General features: G+C 57.3%; 2 protein-coding genes across 2 annotated transcripts; one reads left to right on the forward strand and one right to left on the reverse strand.

The window, feature by feature from the left end:
- Positions 1-3,113: 3,113 nt before the first annotated feature.
- Positions 3,114-8,623, reverse strand: LOC123624030 (carcinoembryonic antigen-related cell adhesion molecule 3-like). The gene is made up of 7 exons (XM_045531559.1): positions 8,457-8,623; positions 7,198-7,557; positions 5,559-5,679; positions 4,650-4,702; positions 4,267-4,298; positions 3,747-3,788; positions 3,114-3,472 (listed from the first exon to the last, which is right to left on the reverse strand). The coding sequence occupies exons 1-7, from the start codon at positions 8,539-8,541 to the stop codon at positions 3,407-3,409; spliced, it is 759 nt and encodes a 252-aa protein (XP_045387515.1). The 5' UTR covers positions 8,542-8,623; the 3' UTR covers positions 3,114-3,406.
- A 3,984-nt stretch (positions 8,624-12,607) lies between these two features.
- On the forward strand, positions 12,608-20,677 carry LOC123624033 (CD177 antigen-like). The gene is made up of 10 exons (XM_045531561.1): positions 12,608-12,718; positions 12,804-12,947; positions 13,122-13,307; positions 14,540-14,659; positions 14,852-14,968; positions 17,623-17,743; positions 18,600-18,652; positions 19,004-19,035; positions 19,513-19,554; positions 19,829-20,677. The coding sequence occupies exons 1-10, from the start codon at positions 12,667-12,669 to the stop codon at positions 19,892-19,894; spliced, it is 933 nt and encodes a 310-aa protein (XP_045387517.1). The 5' UTR covers positions 12,608-12,666; the 3' UTR covers positions 19,895-20,677.
- The last annotated feature ends 282 nt before the right edge of the window (positions 20,678-20,959 follow it).

Genomic DNA, 20,959 nt, shown 5'->3' on the forward strand with positions numbered 1-20,959 from the left:
AGGGGAAGGTTTATAACAGAAGTAAAGGTCTGAAAAAGGGCAATGAAATGTTTTACGGGGAATCTCTTTAAAACCCCCACACTTTTTGTGAGTTAAAAGCTGCATTCCCTCTCAAGGCCAGAAAAATATTTTTTGCTGTTTGGTTTCTAGCATCTTAAATCACAGGAGATGGTGGAACAGAATTGTCCAGACAAGGGTCACGAGATCATTGTCATCAGAGATGACAGGTCGACCAAAACCACCAGTTATAGTTAAACAACAATAGCCTGAAGCCGCACTGGTCACATGGACCTGAGCCCAACCTCCAAAACCCCCAGCTTTAAAAAGCCACATACTTCTGCTTAAAGACAGGATGGTGGTCTTTGAGATGCTGTTCCATTGCCCCCCTCATTTGCTGGTGAATTAATAAACTTCTCTTTCCTTTTTTTCAAACCCCTTGTCCTCCTTCTTCATTCTCACTGATTTGGCCTTGGGGACAAGGACTAAACTTTTGGTAACAGTTTTGCCTTTGCCCCCACAGCATGGCACAGCGAGCAGGGTCATCAAAGCTGCTCTGCCCTTCTGGAGGCCACAGTGAAGGGCATCCAGGGCCCGATGGAGCCAGCAAAATGGGAAAGCGCTTTTGACCAGCCAGACTCCTGAATTCTAGCTCTCTGGTCTCCAGTCAAGCAGACAGTAAAAATCATTGTCTCCTCTCTCCTTTCCAAATTTAATATTTGTGTGAGAAAAGCATTTTGCATGACTAGTCTTAGTAAAGCAACTCTGGTGTGTTTTTTGGTCCCTCTTAATGTGGCACTCATACCACCAAGGATGCCACATAAGGGTCAGCAGGGAACACTGGGGGCTTCACTTCCTTGGGTGGAAACAGATCGATCCTAACATCCCGCATCTGAGCAGCCACCAGGGTCCTCTTGGCCCTGTCCTCACACTCAGTGTCTTTGTCCTGGGTCACCCTCGTTATCTCTCATGGACACAGCCACAGCTCTGACAGGTTGGGGTTGAGGCTCCATCTCCCCAGGAGTCCTTCCCACTCTGACCACGTGAACCTGCTCAGCCCCATCCGACCCTCCCCTCACCAGGGCCTTGTGCTCTGGGTCCCTGGACACCTGTGTCCACGTCATGCAAACTTCAGAACAATGACAACCACCCAGTCCTGACACCCTCACCCAAGGCAAGTGTCCAGTGAGCCTCACCAGGCTCACTAAAAACAGGCAAGGGACTCAAATAGGCATTTCTCCAAAGAAGATACAGAAATAGTCAATAAGCACAGGAAAAGATGCTCAGCTGGGGTTGGGGAGCAGGACGCTTTGTTCAGGGCTGCTCCAGGCTGGGTGATGGGTGAGGTTCCAAGGTCAGGCATGGGGGTGAGGGTCAAAAATTAATCATGGAAGTTTCCCACCACGTGTAGGCAGAATAGCAGCCTGAGTCTCTGGGCCAGGGAGACTCGCCATGAGGCCAGCGTGGGCTCTCAGCCTCGCCGAGGTCACACTCCAGGTGCAGAAATGAGCCCTGCAGGGAGTGGCAATGAATGTGTCATCACCCCTAATGTCCAAACATGTGCAAAGGGCTTGCAATCTATAAATTGGAGGAGAATAAGATTACCCCTGTAATAGCTTTCTCATTGCCTCTTTGTCATGTACAATAGAATGGGCCGCCTTCCCCACGGTCCCTCCCCACCTGTGAGCTCCCTAGTGCAGCTCCTGCGAAGAAGCTTCCCTGAGTCACTGTCCGAGGTGCTGATGACAGAGGAGGAGGAGGAGGGGGGAGAGGGAGGGAGAGGGGGAGGGGGAGGGGGAGGGGGAGAGAGAGAAGATGGTTCATGGTGATGATCGTGAACTATTGAAGGGCTCGTGAGCTGTGATCTTCCGGTTGCATCTGCTCTCTTTCATTCTGAACTGAGCATGTCACCAAGGAGAGGCTGGAGAGGTCCCGGGGCGTGGAGAGCCCTCCGGCTCCCTGTCTTGGGACCTGGAGGCTGCTGTGGGCGTCACTGAGGGAACTGACAGCACAGTCAGGGCCACCCCGTCCAGGTGCTCACGTGTAGTTTGCACTGGACGAAGATGATAAAATGGTCTTGAGAGGAGTGGGGGGCAGAGCACGGGCCTCTCAAAGCTGTGCTCACCCTCATGCCTGGAGTCTGTGGATACATTATATGGTAAAAGAGACTGTACAGATTAGAGGAAGGATGATGAGATTGGGAGATCACTGTCATTTATCCAGGTGGCACCAATGTAATCACAAGGCCCCTTCAGTACAGATGCGAGAGGGAGGCAGGAGGGTCAGAGGAGGAGGAGGAGATGCGAGGATGGGAGCAGAGCACAGAGAGCTCTCAAGACACTGTGCTGCTGGCTTCGACAATGGAAGAAGGGGACACAGCCAAGGATGCAGGCGACCTCACCAAGGTGGAAAAGACAAGGAAGTGGACTCTCTCCTGGAGCCTCCAGAGAGAACACAGCCATGCGGGCACCTTGGTTTGTATTGTTTTATGTCACTAAATTTGTGACATTTGTTATAACAGTAATAGGAAACTAATGCAAGCGGCGTCACCTTGTCTAATTGGTGATATGTGGTGTGGATAAGGAGTCAGTTAGAGCTAAATCATGACGTGAAATGTTGCAGTTGTATTTCTTACCTCTCAGCTCATGACAAACGACACTCAGCAATGGGAGAACATCCTCAGGAACCATGATGCTGGGCTTCAGGGTGAGGACCAGCTTGTTGGTGAGAATGCGGCACCTGACTGCAGCGCCCATGGGTGCTCCTTCCCTGCCCGTCTGTGTGGACATCAGACGGCCCCGTCTTCTGTGCCCCTGAGACCCAATGCGCATCCACAGAGGGGCAGAGGCTGGCAGCTGTCCCTGGTGCTCTGGTCCCTGGGGTGTTGTGAGGATAGCTGAGCGCTCTGTGGGCTGGGCAGGCTCTCATGGATGTCACCCTCCCCTGTGTGTGCTCCACCCCATCCCGAGTCCCAACCCCCGACTCCTGTCGCTGAGGGAAGAGAGACTGGGGCTGGGGTAATGTAGGGATCATATTTTCCCTGTGTGACCCAGGACAGAGCACACATGGAAGGGGTGAATTTCTGCTAAGTTCCCATGGGCAGAAAGAGAGCCAGCAAGGGGAGGGTCCTCTTTATTCAGCCCTTTCCAGGTGGTCCTTGGTGCCACAGGCCCATTCACTGTCCCTGGAAGCCACACTTCCTGTGGTGGTATCCTGGCCTTCCCAGAGCCTGGCAGCCTGTCCAGGTCTGCAGACATCCAGGAGGGACCCCCGTCCCCAGCCGCAGGACCCCAGAGTCTGCCCAGGACTCAGCTGATTCTCTTGCTCAGGCTCCATGTCCTGCCCCCTCCACAGAGTTGGGGACTTAGGGGATCTTTCGTCAGCCCAAAGGAGCAGTTTCTGGAGGAAGCTAAGACGCTACATCTGCTCTGTGGTCGATCTGGCAGTACACATTTGTGTCAGGGTGTAGCAATTCCTGTAAAGAGAAAGAAGAGGCCTCTGACCCCTGCAGGCTTCTCAGAGCGGGGTGCCGCGTCTCCCAGCTCTGGGCCCACTGGGCTGCTCTGTGGCTGGACCCGGCTGTGCTCAGGGGGCTCCGGCTCCCAGGCCCCTCCCTGCTCTGCTCACCACCCCCTGTTCCTGTTTTCACTGCAGTTTCCTGAGTCTCCAAGCTCAGCCAGGTGTGGGGTGGGGGCAGATCCTGGGTCCCCCAGGGCCTGTGGGACCAGAACATTGAGGGCCACACTCACCTCATAGTTGGAGCCGGCTGCCCTGGGGCCAGGTCGGGGGGCCTGGGTGGGGAGAGAGAGCCACGTCAGGGGACAGGGAGGGAGGGTCAGGGAGGCCAGGGCTGAGCCTGGAAGGGTCTTGTTTCTGACCAGCCAGGACTTACGTTCCGAGTCTCCTTTGGGTCATTTCCCCTCAGGAGGGACCAGCCCTGCCTCCTGAGCTCAGCCTCCCAGCCTGGACACAACCCCCCAGTCCTGTCCTGTGCCCTCCATGCACCCTTGTTAACCCGGGACCCTGACTGACGCTCCCAGCACCCACTCTGCTCCTGCTGGGCTCTGGGGTCTCCTCAGGGTGGGTCAGGACAGGGTGTGGGTGGTCCTGGCCCTGAGGAGAGGCCCAGCTCCTGGCCAGGGTGGGCCTAACCTTGTCCTGGCCATTCTGGGGGAGGGAGAGTCTGTGCTGGCGGTTGATGGTCCCCTTGCCCTGAGCCTGCACAGCTGGGATCCCCTTGAGAAGGGGCTGGGGAGGGGACGAGCTTACCGAGGGGGTGCCGCTGTCCCAGGGAGCAGGGCCTGGGAGCAGAGACAGGAGTTAGTTCCAGAGTGAGGAGAGCTTGGGCCCCTGGTCCAGGACGGCACGGGGTCCTCAGCTCCCAGAGGGTGGGGGCAGAGAGCATCTCCTGGGGAGAGACCCTCCCGCCACTGTGGGGGCCTCGTGAACAAGTGAGGCTGAGGAGGTGACCCGTGACCCAGAGGCCACAGCTCGGGGCTGACCCAGCCAGTCGGGGTCCCCTGTGCTGATGTTCATGAGACTCCTCCTTGGAGCCCAGGGAGGGGTCAGAGCCCCCAGGGGGTGACAGGTAGGAGTGGACACCGTGGGGAAGGCCTTGGGGCTCCAGCCACCCTGGGGGGAAGGGCACTCACCACTGGTGGACTGGGGGGGCTGCCGCTCCTTGAGGTCACGCTGGCCACTGGCCCTAGGAAAGGTCAGGCTCATTTGTGAGGGTGCAGGGTTAAAATCACAACTTTGGAGTTGGAACAGGGGACATGGAGGGGACCCCATTTCCAGGGAGGGGTGTGGAGACCTCCCTTCTGCATCAGTTCTGTGGCGAGGGCAGGGGAGGGAGCTGAGGAAAGGCCTTAAGAGCCACATCTGTCCTGGCCCAGAGGGAAGGACCCTCAGGCAGATGTGGGGCCATAGGAGGGTTGGGCAGAGCGGAAGGTCCAGGCCCTGCAGGGAAAGCCCGGCCAGCCGCGTGGGGAGGACACTGGGGGAGCCGTGGGACTCTTGGGTCCCCCCTGAAATCACTGTCCCTGCTGTGCCCAGACCCTTGGCTCAGGCCAGAATAGACTGAAATGTGACCAAGCCTTGGCCTCTCTCTCCACCCAGCGCGGCAAGAGACATAAGGACACTGCAGGACGTGCCACCCCGGCCTGCCCAGTCTCCCCCACTCTCCACTGTGCGACCCTGGCCAGGACCCCCTCAGTCCCTGAGCCTGCAAGTCGCCCCTCCCTGGGTGGGTGGATCAAAATGGACAGCAGGGGGCGCCGTTTACTGGGCACTTACCCCAGGGTGCTGCAGGGAGCTGTGAGGGAACTAGCACACACTCAGGGCCTGTCCTCAGCTGTGCCTAATTCACAGAGGACCACGCTGCTGAGGAAGCAGCCAGGGCCAGCAGCCGGCGAGGGAGGGGCCGGACACACTGAGAGGGAAGGACCCCTGGGGGGGCGGGAGGCCCGGGAGAGCCAGGCCCAGAACACAGGACAGGGTCTCCTTCCTCCTGCCTGGCTCAGCTGGGGGACAGGACGAGGATGGGGGGAAAGCCCTGGTACCTTGCAGTCCTTCTGAGGAACAGGACACACCCCAGGGTGGCCACCAGAGCCACCCCGGCCAGGACCCCGGTCACGATGCCAGCGATGGCCCCCAGGGGGAGGCCCGGGACGTTTTCTTTTGCTGAAAGGAGAAGAAATGGGATGAGCCCCAGGTCTGCTCCTGGGGAGACCACAAGGGGCCCTGCGGGAAGGGGTGTGTGTGGTTAGGGAGGAAGGAAATGCCACCACGTCCCTGTGCCATTTGTTGTGTTGTCATCGTAACCGACTCAGCTCCCTGCTCTCCGTGGTGGCATCATCTTCAGTCTCTCAGGTGACACCGTGGACTTGCTCTGACTCTGCCTTCTCCACACGCAGCCTGTACCTCGCCCTGCCCTGGTGCCCTTAATGCCACTTTCCTCTCACGTCACACCTCTCCCTGTTTCTTCTTTTCCATCGTGTGACAGTGTTGGCGGCAGGCCCTTCCCAGCCAGGTCAGCGCCGATTCGTGGTCATGGTGTTCATTGGCTGCTTTCAGGTGGCTTCTCCGTGGCAGGCACAGGGGGAAATAACTTGCCGGCCCCTCCTCTGATCCTGCCCTCACCTTAGGGAGAGAGGGTGTCTCCCCCATTCTGCAGATTTAGAATCTGAGACTTAAAGTGCCTCAGTGAATCAATGAAGATCACAGAACTGGTAACAACAAAATAACCAGCGGCTTGACTTAACAGCTATTAAAAGCAGTGTTAATAAAACTAACAGTGCCACTTGGTGGCATTGATTGAGCCCTGACTGGGTATGACCCTGTGCTAAGTCGTTTAATTTCATTAATCTCCTAATAATCACCCTCACAACGACTTTGAGATCCAGTGTTCTAATTTTACAGATAAGGAAACCGAGGCGCAGGAAGTCGAGTTTCTTGCTCAAGGTAGAACACCTGGTCCATATCAGAGCCAGGGTAACAATCAGGTTAGTCTAATGCCTGGATCATCCAGCTGCTCCACAGGCTCTGAGGGAGTGCCCCGCTCTTCCTGGCTCAGATCATTTTACACCCCCCCAGCAGTGAAATATACAAGCCAAGGAGTGCAGGGACCGAGATCACTGACAGTTCATGGTCAGCCTGAGGGGGACACTTATGCTGGAGCTGACTGGTGTGGAGACCTCACACCTCCACTCCCAGCATCCTCCCTCCTGACAGGGTCTATACTGAGCACACTGTGGTCCCGGGACAGCCCCACCCTCTCTGTGACCTGCAGACTCTGGCCATTGGGGATCCACCGGATGGACTCAGGAGCCCTGGGCTTGAGCTTCTCTGTGAGGATCCAGGGGGACCCTCAGGCCAGGCCCTGACCGGGTCCTACAGGGACCTTCTCAGGGTCATGTCCATGGGGAGGTCCCGGGGGCTAAACTGAGACTGATGCCTGCTGAGTCACCCGTCACACCGGTCCTTCCTCTGCAGGGACTGTCTGCAGCGTCTGGACGCAGGAAAGGATTCTGATCTTATGAAGTTTGTCTCCCCTGTGTGTGTCCTGCACTAAGTGCCCAAACCCCAACATGGGACATGATGCTGGGGGCGGGGGGGCAGGCACAGTCCAGGCCTCACAAGTCCGTGTGTGTGAAGTAGAACTAACCCCCCAACACCCAGCGGTCACAGGGAATCACTCACAGTACACGCATAACTGTCCAGTTACTTCTTCATTCTGAAGATTTGCCTTTATGAGTTGTAGGGTGTAGTGTCCTGTGTCATTCAGGGTGATGTTCTGGAACAGCAGGGATCCATTGGGGTAAATTGTCTCTCGACCACTGTATGCAGGCCCTGTGGTGTTTACTTGAGTGCCTGTTACATATCCTACAATTCGATAGCTGCTGTCCACCTTGTCCCCTTTGTACCAGTTGTAGCCAAGAGCATCCTGTGGCAGATTGTGGATGAGTAGAAGAACGTCCTTCCCCTCCACAGCATTGGGCGGCACAGATTCCACAGTGAGTTGGGCAGTGGCGGGCGGGTTCCAGAAGGTTACAAGTGAGACTAGGAGGGAGGAGAGAGAATCAATTCATATTGGGACCTTGGAATTGGGATGGAAAGAAGGACCCTGGGTCCTGAGGAGTCTCTTCACCCTCAGCCTTGGGGCATGTGTGTGTGTGAGTGTGTGAGTGTGTGAGTGTGTGTGTGTCCTCTGGGTCAAGGTCAACAGTGTGACCACCATCACTCCAGCGCCTCTGGACTGGCCATGCCCCTGCTGGGAATCCTCTTCCCAGGTGTCTGCACGGCTCACCCCCCACTGCCCTCAGATCCCTGCTCACACTCAGGGGTGTCTTTGGGAGGGACCTTCCCTGGCCACCTCCTCTAGGGACCTGGGTCTTCCCTTCCTGACCTTTCCCTGCCTGCTTCCTCCATGGCTCTTGTCCACAGCTGACCTCACATTCGAGATGTCTCTGCTTGTCTGTCTTCCTCCCACTGGGACGTGAGCTCCGTGAGGGCAGGGACGTGTCTGACCTTTGTTGTGCCCCAGAGCCTGGGACAGGCTGCGGACACCTGTGGGTGAGTGAATGAGCGTTCCCAGGGCCCTCCATGTCCTGGTGTTTATTTCACAATGAAGATAAGATAATATCTGACACTGGTGGGTAAGGGCCATGTTTAGTGCCCCTGGTTATGTTTACTTGAAGCATCACCCTGATATAGTTGTTACCATTTTCAAAATGCAGTGACCATTGATGATTAACCTGGAGAACACAGAGCAATTGAGACTGTCGTGCCTCTTTCCAATTCCAGTTCAAAGCTACTTTCCTGTTGTGACCTTCTCTCCCCTTTTGTTGTCCCCTCCCCTCTTCAGGCCCCAATAGAAGCCCTCTGTCCCTCCCCAGGAGCCCCCAGCCAGTGTCTGTGCTCCCTCCTCCCACCCACCCGCAGGGCATGGTCCCTCTCACCTGTGAGCAGGAGCCCCTGCCAGGGGACGCACCCTCTGCGGGGAGGGTCTGAGGGAGGCTCCATGGTCTCTGCTACCTGCTCCATCCTCTGTGCGGAAGAGCTTGGGCTCCAGGAATGCTCCCAAGCACGGCTGCTCCGCTGCTCCTGCTCCGAAGAGTCAGCTCTGCTGTCCTTCCTCCCTCTGTGCTGAGCCTCCCCCTGGGGCACAGGGCTGGGGCGGGGTCTGTGCCCAGGACACTTCCCTGTCACCTCCCCTCTCAGTCTTGCTTCCCTTGTCTGTCCTTCTCCTTTCCCTCTGTCCACATTTCAGGCCCCTGAAAACTGTTGAGGCCTTTGCCTTTTTCAGCAAGGATTCTGTCACCCCAGCCTACACACACACACACACACACACACACACACACACACACACACACACGTGGGAGACTCACACACACACACACACAGAGTAGATATGCACACAAGCACACACATAGACAGACACACACACACAACCTGTTAGTTGGGTGAGCACAGCCCTGGGCCCTCAGGGTCCTGTCGTCCCCAGGTGCACTGGGAGCCCCACCCCTGCTGCCCTCTCCCATCCCCACCTGGTTCTTCAGAGCAGGGGAAGGGTGGGGTCTCCACCAGGAACCCTGTCCCAGGGATTGCACCCCCGCCATGCATCAGTCAAGCTGAGTGATGATTGGTGACAGGGACCCTCCCTCTCTCATTGGGTTTAACCTGGTCACAGCTTCCAGGACCCGAGAGTCCCAGAGGAAACTGTCCTTCCTGGACATGTGCAGTGTCAGGCTATCATGTGTCCTGCGCCAAGGGGCCTGTGCTTGTTGGTTAGTTGGGGACAGGTGGGGCAGAGCAGTAGCTCGGGGCTGGAGAGACTCGTGCTGGCTCCTGACTGTCTCTGTGGCCAGGGGGGCTCAGCCCTCCCCTTGCTCACTCACCTGGGGTCTGGCCTGGAGGTTTTGGAGCCTGGTCTAGCCCCTCTGTGCAGAGGAAGGACAGGCAGTGGCCAGAGAGCCCGTGTGTGTGAGGGGGGTAAAGTTGCTCACAGCTCAGGGGCGGTGGGTGTGGGCTGAGCCTGGGAACTGAAGGGGCTTCTCCCTCACCCCTGTCCACCTGTCGAGCTGTGTCCTCCCTCCCCAGTCATGGGGGGTCGAGGCCCCACATCTGCCAGAGAGCAGGGGTCAGGTGGTCACACCTCCATGGTGCCTGTGTCCTGTCTTCACACACTGCGGGGCAGGTCACCGTGTGTCTGGTCCATTTCCTTCCACCGTCAAGGAGCCCCTCTTCCGTGTCAGCTCCGGGCTGGGCCCTGATTCCCCAGGGACCAGGACAGGCGCAGCCGGGCGGCATTTGGTGAGTAGGTGCAGATAGGCGATGAGGCTGGAGAGAAGGTCATGAGGGAAAGTGCCCTTTTGGGGAGGACGCAGGTGCGCAGGGCAGGAGCCGCCTGCAGGGGGAGTGGCCTTCAGGTGGCGGACGCCTGGTGGCGGAGGAGGTGACAGTGTGGTGTGGGCAGCTTGGAAAGCCAGGAGCACAGTCAACTGAGGCACTGGGGTTGAGGGTCACACTGCCTGGCTGAGGTCAGCGCCCTGGGAGGCTCCAGCTGGGGGACGTTGCCGCCCCCTGGTGGGCAGCGGGGAAAGTGTAGAGGGCAGAGGCGCCAGGCCAAGCAGTGTGTTCTCTTCACCATCCCCGTGTAGACATTTCCCGTGGGGTCTTGCCTATGTGTTGTCAAAGCTCCATCCTAGCCCTTTGGGAGGCCGAGGCGGGAGGATCGCTTGAGCCCAGGAGTTTAAAACCAGTCCGAGCAAGAGTGAGACCCTGTCTCTACAAAAAATAGAAAAATTAGCCCAGCGAGGTGGTGCACACATGTGGTCCCAGCTATAGGGAGGCTCAGGCAGGAGGGTTGCTTGAGCCCAGGAGCATGACGTTGTAGAGAGTTATGATGAGGCCACTGCACTCTAAACTCTAACCAGGGCAACAGAACAAGACACTGTTGCAAAAAAAGAAAAAAGTTCCATCAGTGTGCATGACCCTGGGGAGCAGCGATGTCTGGGGCTGAGCGCTGGGCGCGGTTCTGGGAGTGGAAGATGAAGGGGCAGGAGAGGAAGGTCAGTGTCAAGGGAGCAGAAGGGGAACGAGGGACAAGGCAACTTCACTTCTTACTCCCAGGGGCCAGAACAGGGGACCCAGACTCTGGGGACACAGTACCACACACTTCATGTCCTGGCTCGGGGGAGGTGGAGCTGCTTCCTCTCCTGTTCACCTGTGCCTGGCCTCACCTGCTGAGATGGTGTCACACTCACTGTCCCACGCTGCGCTCACCCCACAGAGCCTGTGTCCTCTCTCCTCTCCTGCCCCTGCCTGGGTTTTCCTTTCTGCACCACCTTCTCGCTGGGCCTCTGCTGCTGCCTAGGTCAGTGCCCCGACCTGCTCCCATTCCAGGCAGCTGCCCCTGTGGTCGCAGCCCCCTCTCAATCTCTGGCCTCACTGGCCTCTGCCACGTGTTCTGAGCCCCATCCCTGTGAAGGGGGAAGAGTGAAGCTGAGATTGGCGCTGTCCAAGGTGCTGCACTCTCTGGACAGCTTGATTCTAAGGGACCTTGATGTGTCACCAGGGAGGAGGCCCCGGGACGGAGCTGTATCTCAGGGGTGCCTGGATCAGGTCCAGTGTGGCCTGGACTGGTGACCTGCAGGAGCCCAGCTCCAGCTCATCGACCAGCTCTTCCAGATTTGGGTTGCTCTCAGTAGCTGATTCTCTTGCGTTGTCCCTGAGCCCATGCTAGAATCCTGACAATGTCCAGATGGTCAGAGCTGTGTGTGGAGACCTAGTGGAGGTAAGGACACTGCTTCACGCCATACACAATGGCGGAGGTGCCACTCCCACAGCAACAATGAGAATCGCTAAGGAGGGGCCAAGGTTGCCACACTGCACTACCTGAATTAACTGCGGGAATGGCTCTGTTGCCGTCTTTCCCTTTCTATTCATTCATTTATTCCATCAACAAGCATTTACCGAGCATCTACTACATGCCATGTAGGGGGTGTAGACACAGTAGGAGATCAGACAAACATGTCCCTGCCTGTGTAGCAGAATAAGAAACTTGCAAACACAAGATGGAATGGGTAGAGATGTCAAAAATAAACATATAATCACAAGTTACATATTCATTTCTCTTTCTCCACTATGCTTGCTCTCGTCATCCGTCTTCTGCCTGTCCTCTCTCTGTCACATACACCCACCTCTTCCCTCTGTCGTCCCTGGCAGACACCCCTCATTCCCTCCTGTCTCCCTCCTACCTATCCAGTGTGCTAGAGCTGGTTTGTATGGGCCTGTGAAAGCCGATGTTAAATAGCTGGGAACGGTCGATAGCTTAAAATCAGACACGTTGGGAATATTTACACCACAGGAACAGGCCAGCGTGACAAGGCAGGGTTTGCTGGTGTTTTTCTGAAGAGCTGGCTTTCCAGCCCCCACTGCCCCCACCTGTTTCCAGCAAAGCAACTTTGCTTTGTCAGGACACATCTTCATTCCTCAGCCCAGACCTGGTCTCCACTCCCACCTCTCCCCCTGCCACACCTTAATCTTTCCTGGTGGCAAGGAAGTGGGGCTCAGGGCCCACGCTGTGCCAGGAGGGGAGAGGACAGAAGAGGAAGCCTGAAAGAAAGTCACGAAAGGGGAAAAGGAAAGGAAAGCCACATAGGAAGGAAAGAGAAAGAAGAGGAGGAGCAGCCGGGGGAGTGCAGGCTGGGGCAGGAAGAATGTGGGGACCAGCCAGTGTCCCCTGCACAATGTCCTCACAGGCAGTTGGGCCATTTCCCCACCTGAGGCCAGAAGGTTGCCATGGCGCCATGAGGGGTTAGGAAACTGCCTTCTCAAACTGCTCTGAAACAGGGTGGGGGTGGGGACCCACGTCGCTGGGCGCAGGGGCCAAGAGGGCCAGGCATCCCGACCAGGGGGCCCTGGAGTCAGGCTGCCTCAGTTTCTAATTGTGGGGGGAGCTGGGGCCTGGACCCCCCGGGTCTGAGGGAGGAGGGGCCCTGGTAGGCAGGCCCTTCAAGCGGTTGAGACTCAGAGGGTTCGGCCCAGGCCTTGGTTTAGCAAGACATTCCTTCCCCACCCGTTTCCTGGGCTGCTGGCTCAGGGACATATAAAGGGCTTGTTTCCCGGTTGAAAGAGCAGTAGGGAATTTTCTGCTGCACACTGGTCATGAGCTCTGTCCTCCTGCTGGCCCTCCTGGGGGTCACCTTCACGCTGCCAGGTGAGTGAGGACCCTGACCTGGAGAGGGTTTTCCTGCAGGAATGGAGGGGAGCTCTGCTGAAACGGATTTGCTCTTCCACCCCAGGAGTGCAGGCCCTGCTCTGCCAGTCGCTGACACAAACGTCTGTGTACAACGTGTCGGACCTGCCCCACCAGTGGACAGTCGCTGAACAGAAAGAATGTGACCGCGGCTGGGGTTGCCAAGACACGCTGATGCTCATTGAGAATGGTGAGAAGGGCCCTGCCTCCCGTGCAGGGTCGCAGGAGTCCCCTCCCCAGCAGGTGCAACCCCTTGGGGCCCAGGCGCCTCCCCTCCAGCCTCTCACCCCAAGCCACAATGCAGCCTCTTCCTCCAGGACCCTGGAATCCTGATCCCACCCCACCTGCCGCCCTCTCTCCTCAGGACCACAGGTGTTGGTGGTGATCAGCAAGGGCTGCACTCAGGAGGAGGACCACGAGGTTCACGTCACTGAGCACCAGACAGGCCCTAGCCTCTCTGTCATCTCCTACACCCACGTGTGCTGCCAGAAGGACCTCTGCAATGACCTCTCCAACAGCTTGCCGCTCTGGGCCCCGCCCCTCCAAACAGGTGCCTGCAGGAGGAGGGCCCCCGAGGAGCAGGAGCGGGACAGGGAGGGGGAGGCAGGGGCATGGCTCACTGGCTCCTTCCCTTCCTGAGGGCCCCTTGGCCCCCTGGCTCCCTCCTTCCCCATCTCTTCTGCACTCACTCCCGATCCCTGCCACCGCCCTGTCCCCCGCCCACCCAGGGCTCCCCTGCCCAGCCTCTGCTGACAGTCCTGGAGCAGCAACCTGGACTGAATTCTCATGTGAAACCACCAACCACACACTCTGGCGACCGTCCTAACCTGGTCATCGAGGGTTCTCCTTTCTTCTGTACTGTTGGATTAGCTTCACCAATGCCTCCCAGAGGGCTTTTGCATTTCCTGTTCCTAAGTCAGATGCTTTGTACCTTCCCACTGTCCATGTCGGGTGCTGTAAATAGAGTTTGGGGTGGTGTTTTGCGCTTCTCTTCCCCGGAATAGTTTTTGAACGAGAGTGTCTCGGGTTCCTTAACTGTTTAGTAGGACTTGCAGGTGAAGCCGTGGGCTCTTTCCAGGGGACCCCTCCCTGCCTTGACCAAGGAGTCTGTGTCCATGTGTAGCCTCAGAAGGCCAGACTTCCCTGTTCAGACTTGGTCCGGGTTCAGACAAGGTTCCCCGTTCAGACTTGACCAAGGCTGTCTGTGTGCAGTCTCAGCAGGCCCAACCCCCGCCCCCTTGCACCTCAGCACCCCCTTCCCTACTCAGCCCTGGGTACCTCTCCCCAGACTTTTGTTGTTGTTGTTGTTAGAGACAGGGTCTTGCTCTGTCACCCAGGCTGGTGTGCAGTGGTACGATCATAGCTCACTGCAGCCTCCAACTCCTGGGCTCAAGCGATCCTTGTGTCTCAGCCTCCTAAGTAGCTGGTAACTACAGCTGTGTGCCAGCATGCCCAGCTAATGTTTTAAAAAATATTTTAGAGGTGGGGTCTTGCTATGTTGCCCAGGCTGGTCTCAAACTCCTGGGCTCAAGTGATCCTCTCAGAGTGCTGGGATTACAGGCGTGCGCCACTGTTCCTGGCCTCTCCCTAGATCTCATATCCCCCTCACTTCCTATTTCACTGGCCTCACATCCCTCATTCCCCACACCCGGGCTGTGCGAGAGGAGCCAGAGGAAGGGACATTGGGAGATTGTGGGCAGCAAAAGCGGGGTGGAGAGAAAGCATCTGATCCAAATCCAGAGCCCTCTCAGTGTCCCCTCAGTCTGTCTGTCACCTCCCCAGCCCCAGGGTCCTTGCGGTGCCCAGTCTGCTTTTCTACAGACAGCTGTGTGGGGGCTGGGACAGAGGTCTGTCCTCAGGGGAGCACACACTGCTACAATGGAGTCCTCCGGCTCATAGGAGGTACGCTGGGGACATTGGGGTCCCTCTGGGGGCTGAATGGGGAAGTCTGGGACAGAGATCTGAGTCTCTGGGGAGCTGGGGCATGGGAGGGGCCCAGAGGGAGGGGGACCTGGCTTCCTGGGGCAGTGTCCCCTCTCAGGGTCAGCTGGTCCCTGCAGCAGCCTCACTGCCTCTCCCTCTCCCCTTCCTCAGGGGACATCTTCACCAAAGTGTACGCCCAGGGATGCATGGCCCAACCAAGCTGCAACCTGCTCAATGGGACCCAGGACATTGGGCCCACAGAACTGAGGGAGAGCTGCGATCTGAAAGGTGAGTCCCACGCTTAACGGCGAGGCTGTGCCCTGCACCGCAGCCCTGGGCCGGATGACCCTGGCTAATGTATGGGGCATTCCGTACGTCACAGCCAGTGTCACCTCTGTTGAGAAATAGAAAGATCCACCTGTGGAGTCTCTGCAGGGGGAAAAGTGGCAGTGCCAAAAAATTTATGTCTGTAGAGAATGTAAGAGTCTCAGCCTTTGATTAACACCAGACCACACGGCAGGAAGTAAAAGTCCTCTTCACATTGAGAAATCCTTTAGGTTGGAACTTGTTCAGGTCCAAGGTCATGAAGACTGGCTGGGCCTTCTTCATTCCCTAATAAATTATTTAGTGGAAGGAAGCACCTCTTCTGTGTGTAAAGCGACAGTACTAGGAAGGCCGCCTGATCACAGGAAGCTCTACGAAAAGGTCACACAAAAGTCAATGGGAGAAACATTGCAGGTGACGATGAGGTTGCAGGACATGTGGGCTGAGAAAAGGGTCCTGGTGCAGATGCTACAGAGATGTCCAGGGGAGTAGTCAGGGGTCAGTCTGGGGTCACAGGGGAGGTGCCGCCCTCTCCTTACAGAGCATCACCTGAACAAAGACACCCGACCTTCTACAGAGGGTCACAGCTGTCCCCTGCGTGGTCACCTTTGCACAGCTCACTGTGGGACCTGACAGCTGGCTGAGATCTCTGAGGAAGGAGCATGGCCCCAGGCCCCAGGCCACTCTCAGTCCTCTGTCCATAGAGCCACAGCCAGTGGCAAAGCCCTCCATCCAAGCCAGCAGCACCACAGTCACGGAAGACAAGGGCCCCGTGGTCCTGACCTGACCCACAAGTGACACTGGAATCTCTGTCCAGGGGATCTTCAACAGTGAAAGTCTGCAGGTGACAGAGAGGATGCAGCTGTCCCAGGACAACATCACTCTCAGCATAAACCCTGTCAAGAGGGGGGATGCCGGGGAGTATCAATGTGAGGTCTCCAACCCAGTCAGTTAGTATCGGAGTGACGTCCTCAGGCTGACCGTGGAATGTTAGTGACCCCTCAGTCCCTCCACTCCTTGCTTTATAAATTTCACTGCTGGGGGATATAAAATGATCCAAGCCACAGGGAGGGGGAGACTCCTTCAGAGTCTATGGAGAAATGTGGTTAATCCAGGGATTAAACTAACCTGGTCATTCTCTTTGTTCTGATATGTACCAGGTGTTTGACGTTGACCTTGATCTTGTTTGAGCTCCTGTTGTTAGTAGCTGTTGAGTTGAGCAGACCTCGGTTAAAGTTTTGTTTCATCACATACAAGTTCTGCGATCTTCATTGACTTACTAAAGCACTGTGAGTCTCAGATTCTAAAACTGGAGATGGGGGTGACACCCTGTCTGGAAAAACTCAAACCGTGTTTTTCCTACACTCTCACTCCCCAACAAAAATCATCAACACAACCAGGCTTCTGTGAGCAAATGTGGGGAGGTTCCCCACACACCAAATAAGCAATTGATTCGACAGCAGACACCAGTTGGATGCCCTCAATCTCATTCTGACGCTACCTACCTGCAGGTAGCGTCGGATCCCACAGGGTGAGGGCTCAGTCCCACCAGTAAATCCCCCTTCTCACAAGTTCAGGCCTTGGGAACATCTGACCAGCCAGCTTCAAGGGAGGTTCCCAGGACTCTCTATTGGAGTTCAATCAATTTGCTAGAGCAGCTCACAGAATGAAGGCAAGCACATACTTGTGTTTACCGGTTCATTATGACAGATATTACAAAGAATACAGATGACAAGATGCATCGGGCCAGGTGTGGGGCAGGAGGCGTGGAGCTTTCGTGCTCTCCCAGGGTGCGCCACCCCCCACGAACCTCCATGGGTTCAGCTATACGGAAGCTCTCCCAACCCTGTCCTTTTGGGTTTCTATGGAGGCTCCATTATGCAGGCATGACTGATTAAACCATTGGCTATCGGTGATCATCTTGATGTACAGTCTCCTCCCCGCTGCAGAGGTTGGGGGTGCAGCTGAGAGTGCCACCCCTCTAATCCAGCCTTGGTCTCCCCAGTGACCAGCCCCATCCTGAAGCTGCCATGGGGCTGCCACCCCCCAGTCCATCATTAACACACAAAAAGCCATTGCTTTTTAGAAGTCCTAAGTCAGGAAACACAGTTGAAGGCCAAATAAATATTTCACAATATCACACACCCCCTCTCCCTAAGGTGAGGGCAGGATCAGAGGAGGGGCCGGCAAGTTATTTCCCCCTGTGCCTGCCACGGAGAAGCCACCTGAAAGCAGCCAATGAACACCATGACCACGAATCGGCGCTGACCTGGCTGGGAAGGGCCTGTCGCCAACACTGTCACACGATGGAAAAGAAGAAACAGGGAGAGGTGTGACGTGAGAGGAAAGTGGCATTAAGGGCACCAGGGCAGGGCGAGGTACAGGCTGCGTGTGGAGAAGGCAGAGTCAGAGCAAGTCCACGGTGTCACCTGAGAGACTGAAGATGATGCCACCACGGAGAGCAGGGAGCTGAGTCGGTTACGATGACAACACAACAAATGGCACAGGGACGTGGTGGCATTTCCTTCCTCCCTAACCACACACACCCCTTCCCGCAGGGCCCCTTGTGGTCTCCCCAGGAGCAGACCTGGGGCTCATCCCATTTCTTCTCCTTTCAGCAAAAGAAAACGTCCCGGGCCTCCCCCTGGGGGCCATCGCTGGCATCGTGACCGGGGTCCTGGCCGGGGTGGCTCTGGTGGCCACCCTGGGGTGTGTCCTGTTCCTCAGAAGGACTGCAAGGTACCAGGGCTTTCCCCCCATCCTCGTCCTGTCCCCCAGCTGAGCCAGGCAGGAGGAAGGAGACCCTGTCCTGTGTTCTGGGCCTGGCTCTCCCGGGCCTCCCGCCCCCCCAGGGGTCCTTCCCTCTCAGTGTGTCCGGCCCCTCCCTCGCCGGCTGCTGGCCCTGGCTGCTTCCTCAGCAGCGTGGTCCTCTGTGAATTAGGCACAGCTGAGGACAGGCCCTGAGTGTGTGCTAGTTCCCTCACAGCTCCCTGCAGCACCCTGGGGTAAGTGCCCAGTAAATGGTGCCCCCTGCTGTCCATTTGGATCCACCCACCCAGGGAGGGGCGACTTGCAGGCTCAGGGACTGAGGGGGTCCTGGCCAGGGTCGCACAGTGGAGAGTGGGGGAGACTGGGCAGGCCGGGGTGGCACGTCCTGCAGTGTCCTTATGTCTCTTGCCGCGCTGGGTGGAGAGAGAGGCCAAGGCTTGGTCACATTTCAGTCTATTCTGGCCTGAGCCAAGGGTCTGGGCACAGCAGGGACAGTGATTTCAGGGGGGACCCAAGAGTCCCACGGCTCCCCCAGTGTCCTCCCCACGCGGCTGGCCGGGCTTTCCCTGCAGGGCCTGGACCTTCCGCTCTGCCCAACCCTCCTATGGCCCCACATCTGCCTGAGGGTCCTTCCCTCTGGGCCAGGACAGATGTGGCTCTTAAGGCCTTTCCTCAGCTCCCTCCCCTGCCCTCGCCACAGAACTGATGCAGAAGGGAGGTCTCCACACCCCTCCCTGGAAATGGGGTCCCCTCCATGTCCCCTGTTCCAACTCCAAAGTTGTGATTTTAACCCTGCACCCTCACAAGCAAGCCTGACCTTTCCTAGGGCCAGTGGCCAGCGTGACCTCAAGGAGCGGCAGCCCCCCCAGTCCACCAGTGGTGAGTGCCCTTCCCCCCAGGGTGGCTGGAGCCCCAAGGCCTTCCCCACGGTGTCCACTCCTACCTGTCACCCCCTGGGGGCTCTGACCCCTCCCTGGGCTCCAAGGAGGAGTCTCATGAACATCAGCACAGGGGACCCCGACTGGCTGGGTCAGCCCCGAGCTGTGGCCTCTGGGTCACAGGTCACCTCCTCAGCCTCACTTGTTCACGAGGCCCCCACAGTGGCGGGAGGGTCTCTCCCCAGGAGATGCTCTCTGCCCCCACCCTCTGGGAGCTGAGGACCCCGTGCCGTCCTGGACCAGGGGCCCAAGCTCTCCTCACCCTGGAACTAACTCCTGTCTCTGCTCCCAGGCCCTGCTCTCTGGGACAGCAGCACCCCCGTGGTAAGCTCGTCCCCTCCCCAGCCCCTTCTCAAGGGGATCCCAGCTGTGCAGGCTCAGGGCAGGGGGACCGTCAACCCCAGCACAGACTCTCCCTCCCCCAGAATGGCCAGGACAAGGTTAGGCCCACCCTGGCCAGGAGCTGGGCCTCTCCTCAGGGCCAGGACCACCCACACCCTGTCCTGACCCACCCTGAGGAGACCCCAGAGCCCAGCAGGAGCAGAGTGGGTGCTGGGAGCGTCAGTCAGGGTCCCGGGTTAACAAGGGTGCATGGAGGGCACAGGACAGGACTGGGGGGTTGTGTCCAGGCTGGGAGGCTGAGCTCAGGAGGCAGGGCTGGTCCCTCCTGAGGGGAAATGACCCAAAGGAGACTCGGAACGTAAGTCCTGGCTGGTCAGAAACAAGACCCTTCCAGGTTCAGCCCTGGCCTCCCTGACCCTCCCTCCCTGTCCCCTGACATGGCTCTCTCTCCCCACCCAGGCCCCCCGACCTGGCCCCAGGGCAGCCGGCTCCAACTATGAGGTGAGTGTGGCCCTAAATGTTCTGGTCCCACAGGCCCCGGGGGACCCAGGATCTGCCCCCACCCCACACCTGGCTGAGCTTGGAGACTCAGGAAACTGCAGCAAAAATGGGAACAGGGGGTGGTGAGCAGAGCAGGGAGGGGCCTGGGAGCCGGAGCCCCCTGAGCACAGCCGGGTCCAGCCACAGAGCAGCCCGGTGGGCCCAGAGCTGGGAGACGTGGCACCCTGCTCTGAGAAGCCTGCAGGGGTCAGAGGCCTCTTCTTTCTCTTTACAGGAATTGCTACACCCTGACACAAACATGTACTGCCGGATCGACCACAGAGCAGATGTAGCGTCTTAGCTTCCTCCAGAAACTGCTCCTTTTGGCTGAGGAAGGGTCCCCTAAGCCCCCAACTCTGTGGAGGGGGCAGGACATGGAGCCTGAGCCAGAGAATCAAGAGTCCTGGGCAGACTCTGGGTCCTGCGGCTGCGGATAGGGATCCCTCCTGGAACCTGCCTTCATGGAGCAAGAGCAGCAAGGAGCTCATCCAGGCTGCAGCTGGGGAGGGAAGACGTGGGGGGCAGTGAGTCAGGGAGAATAGGCTCGGGTTGACCTTGGGGGCTGGACGGGAGCAGAGGTGGAATTATGTGTGTCTGTCCCCATCATGGAGACCTGGACTGTAATTATATTGGACCCACCTGCTTGCTGGTTAAACCACAATACTCTCCCAATCTCCTGATCTTTCATTTAATCTGTAAAATCTTTTCTTTCTTTCTTTTTTTTTGTTTTACCATGTGACAAATTCATAGATTCTGGGGATGAAGATGTGCACATCATTGAGAGGACTGTCCCTTGTCCACCACACTTCGTAAGGCCATCTTCACTCTTTGCTCATTGCTCATTACTCATTGCTCTTTGCTCATTGCTCATTGCTCATCAGAGCACAGGGGCAGCCTGGACTTGGTCATCTGACTATGGTGCATTTTCTGCAATAATGTTTACAGCCCCCTCCAGGTCCTGAGAGAGGGAGACAGAGGCCATTGAATGTTCCCCATTACCTCTCCACCTTCTCTTTGATAATAATGATCAGTTTTTTTAAATGAAAAGATTTTTTAAATGAAAAGATTTAAACGAAAAGATTGTAAGGTACAGTTCTGTTTTGAGAGAGGGAGGAAGGGAGGGAGAGAGAGCCTGAGTGCAGATGTAACTGGAAAATCCTAACTCACTCGCCCCTCAGTAGTTTGTGCTCTTCAGGACCACGGACAGGGACTCAGGGGACTCAGCTTCCCAGGGGCTGCAGCAGGGAGCAGGCAGGGAGGGAGGGACTGCGGGAAAAGCCAGCCATTCTATTCTACCTGAGAAATACGCAAGGAGGGAGAATCTGGTTCTTCTCTAATTTCACTGATTTATACACTGTGAGCCCTG

The sequence above is a fragment of the Lemur catta genome, chromosome 19, assembly GCF_020740605.2.
Source record: "Lemur catta isolate mLemCat1 chromosome 19, mLemCat1.pri, whole genome shotgun sequence".
NCBI lineage: Eukaryota > Metazoa > Chordata > Mammalia > Primates > Lemuridae > Lemur > Lemur catta.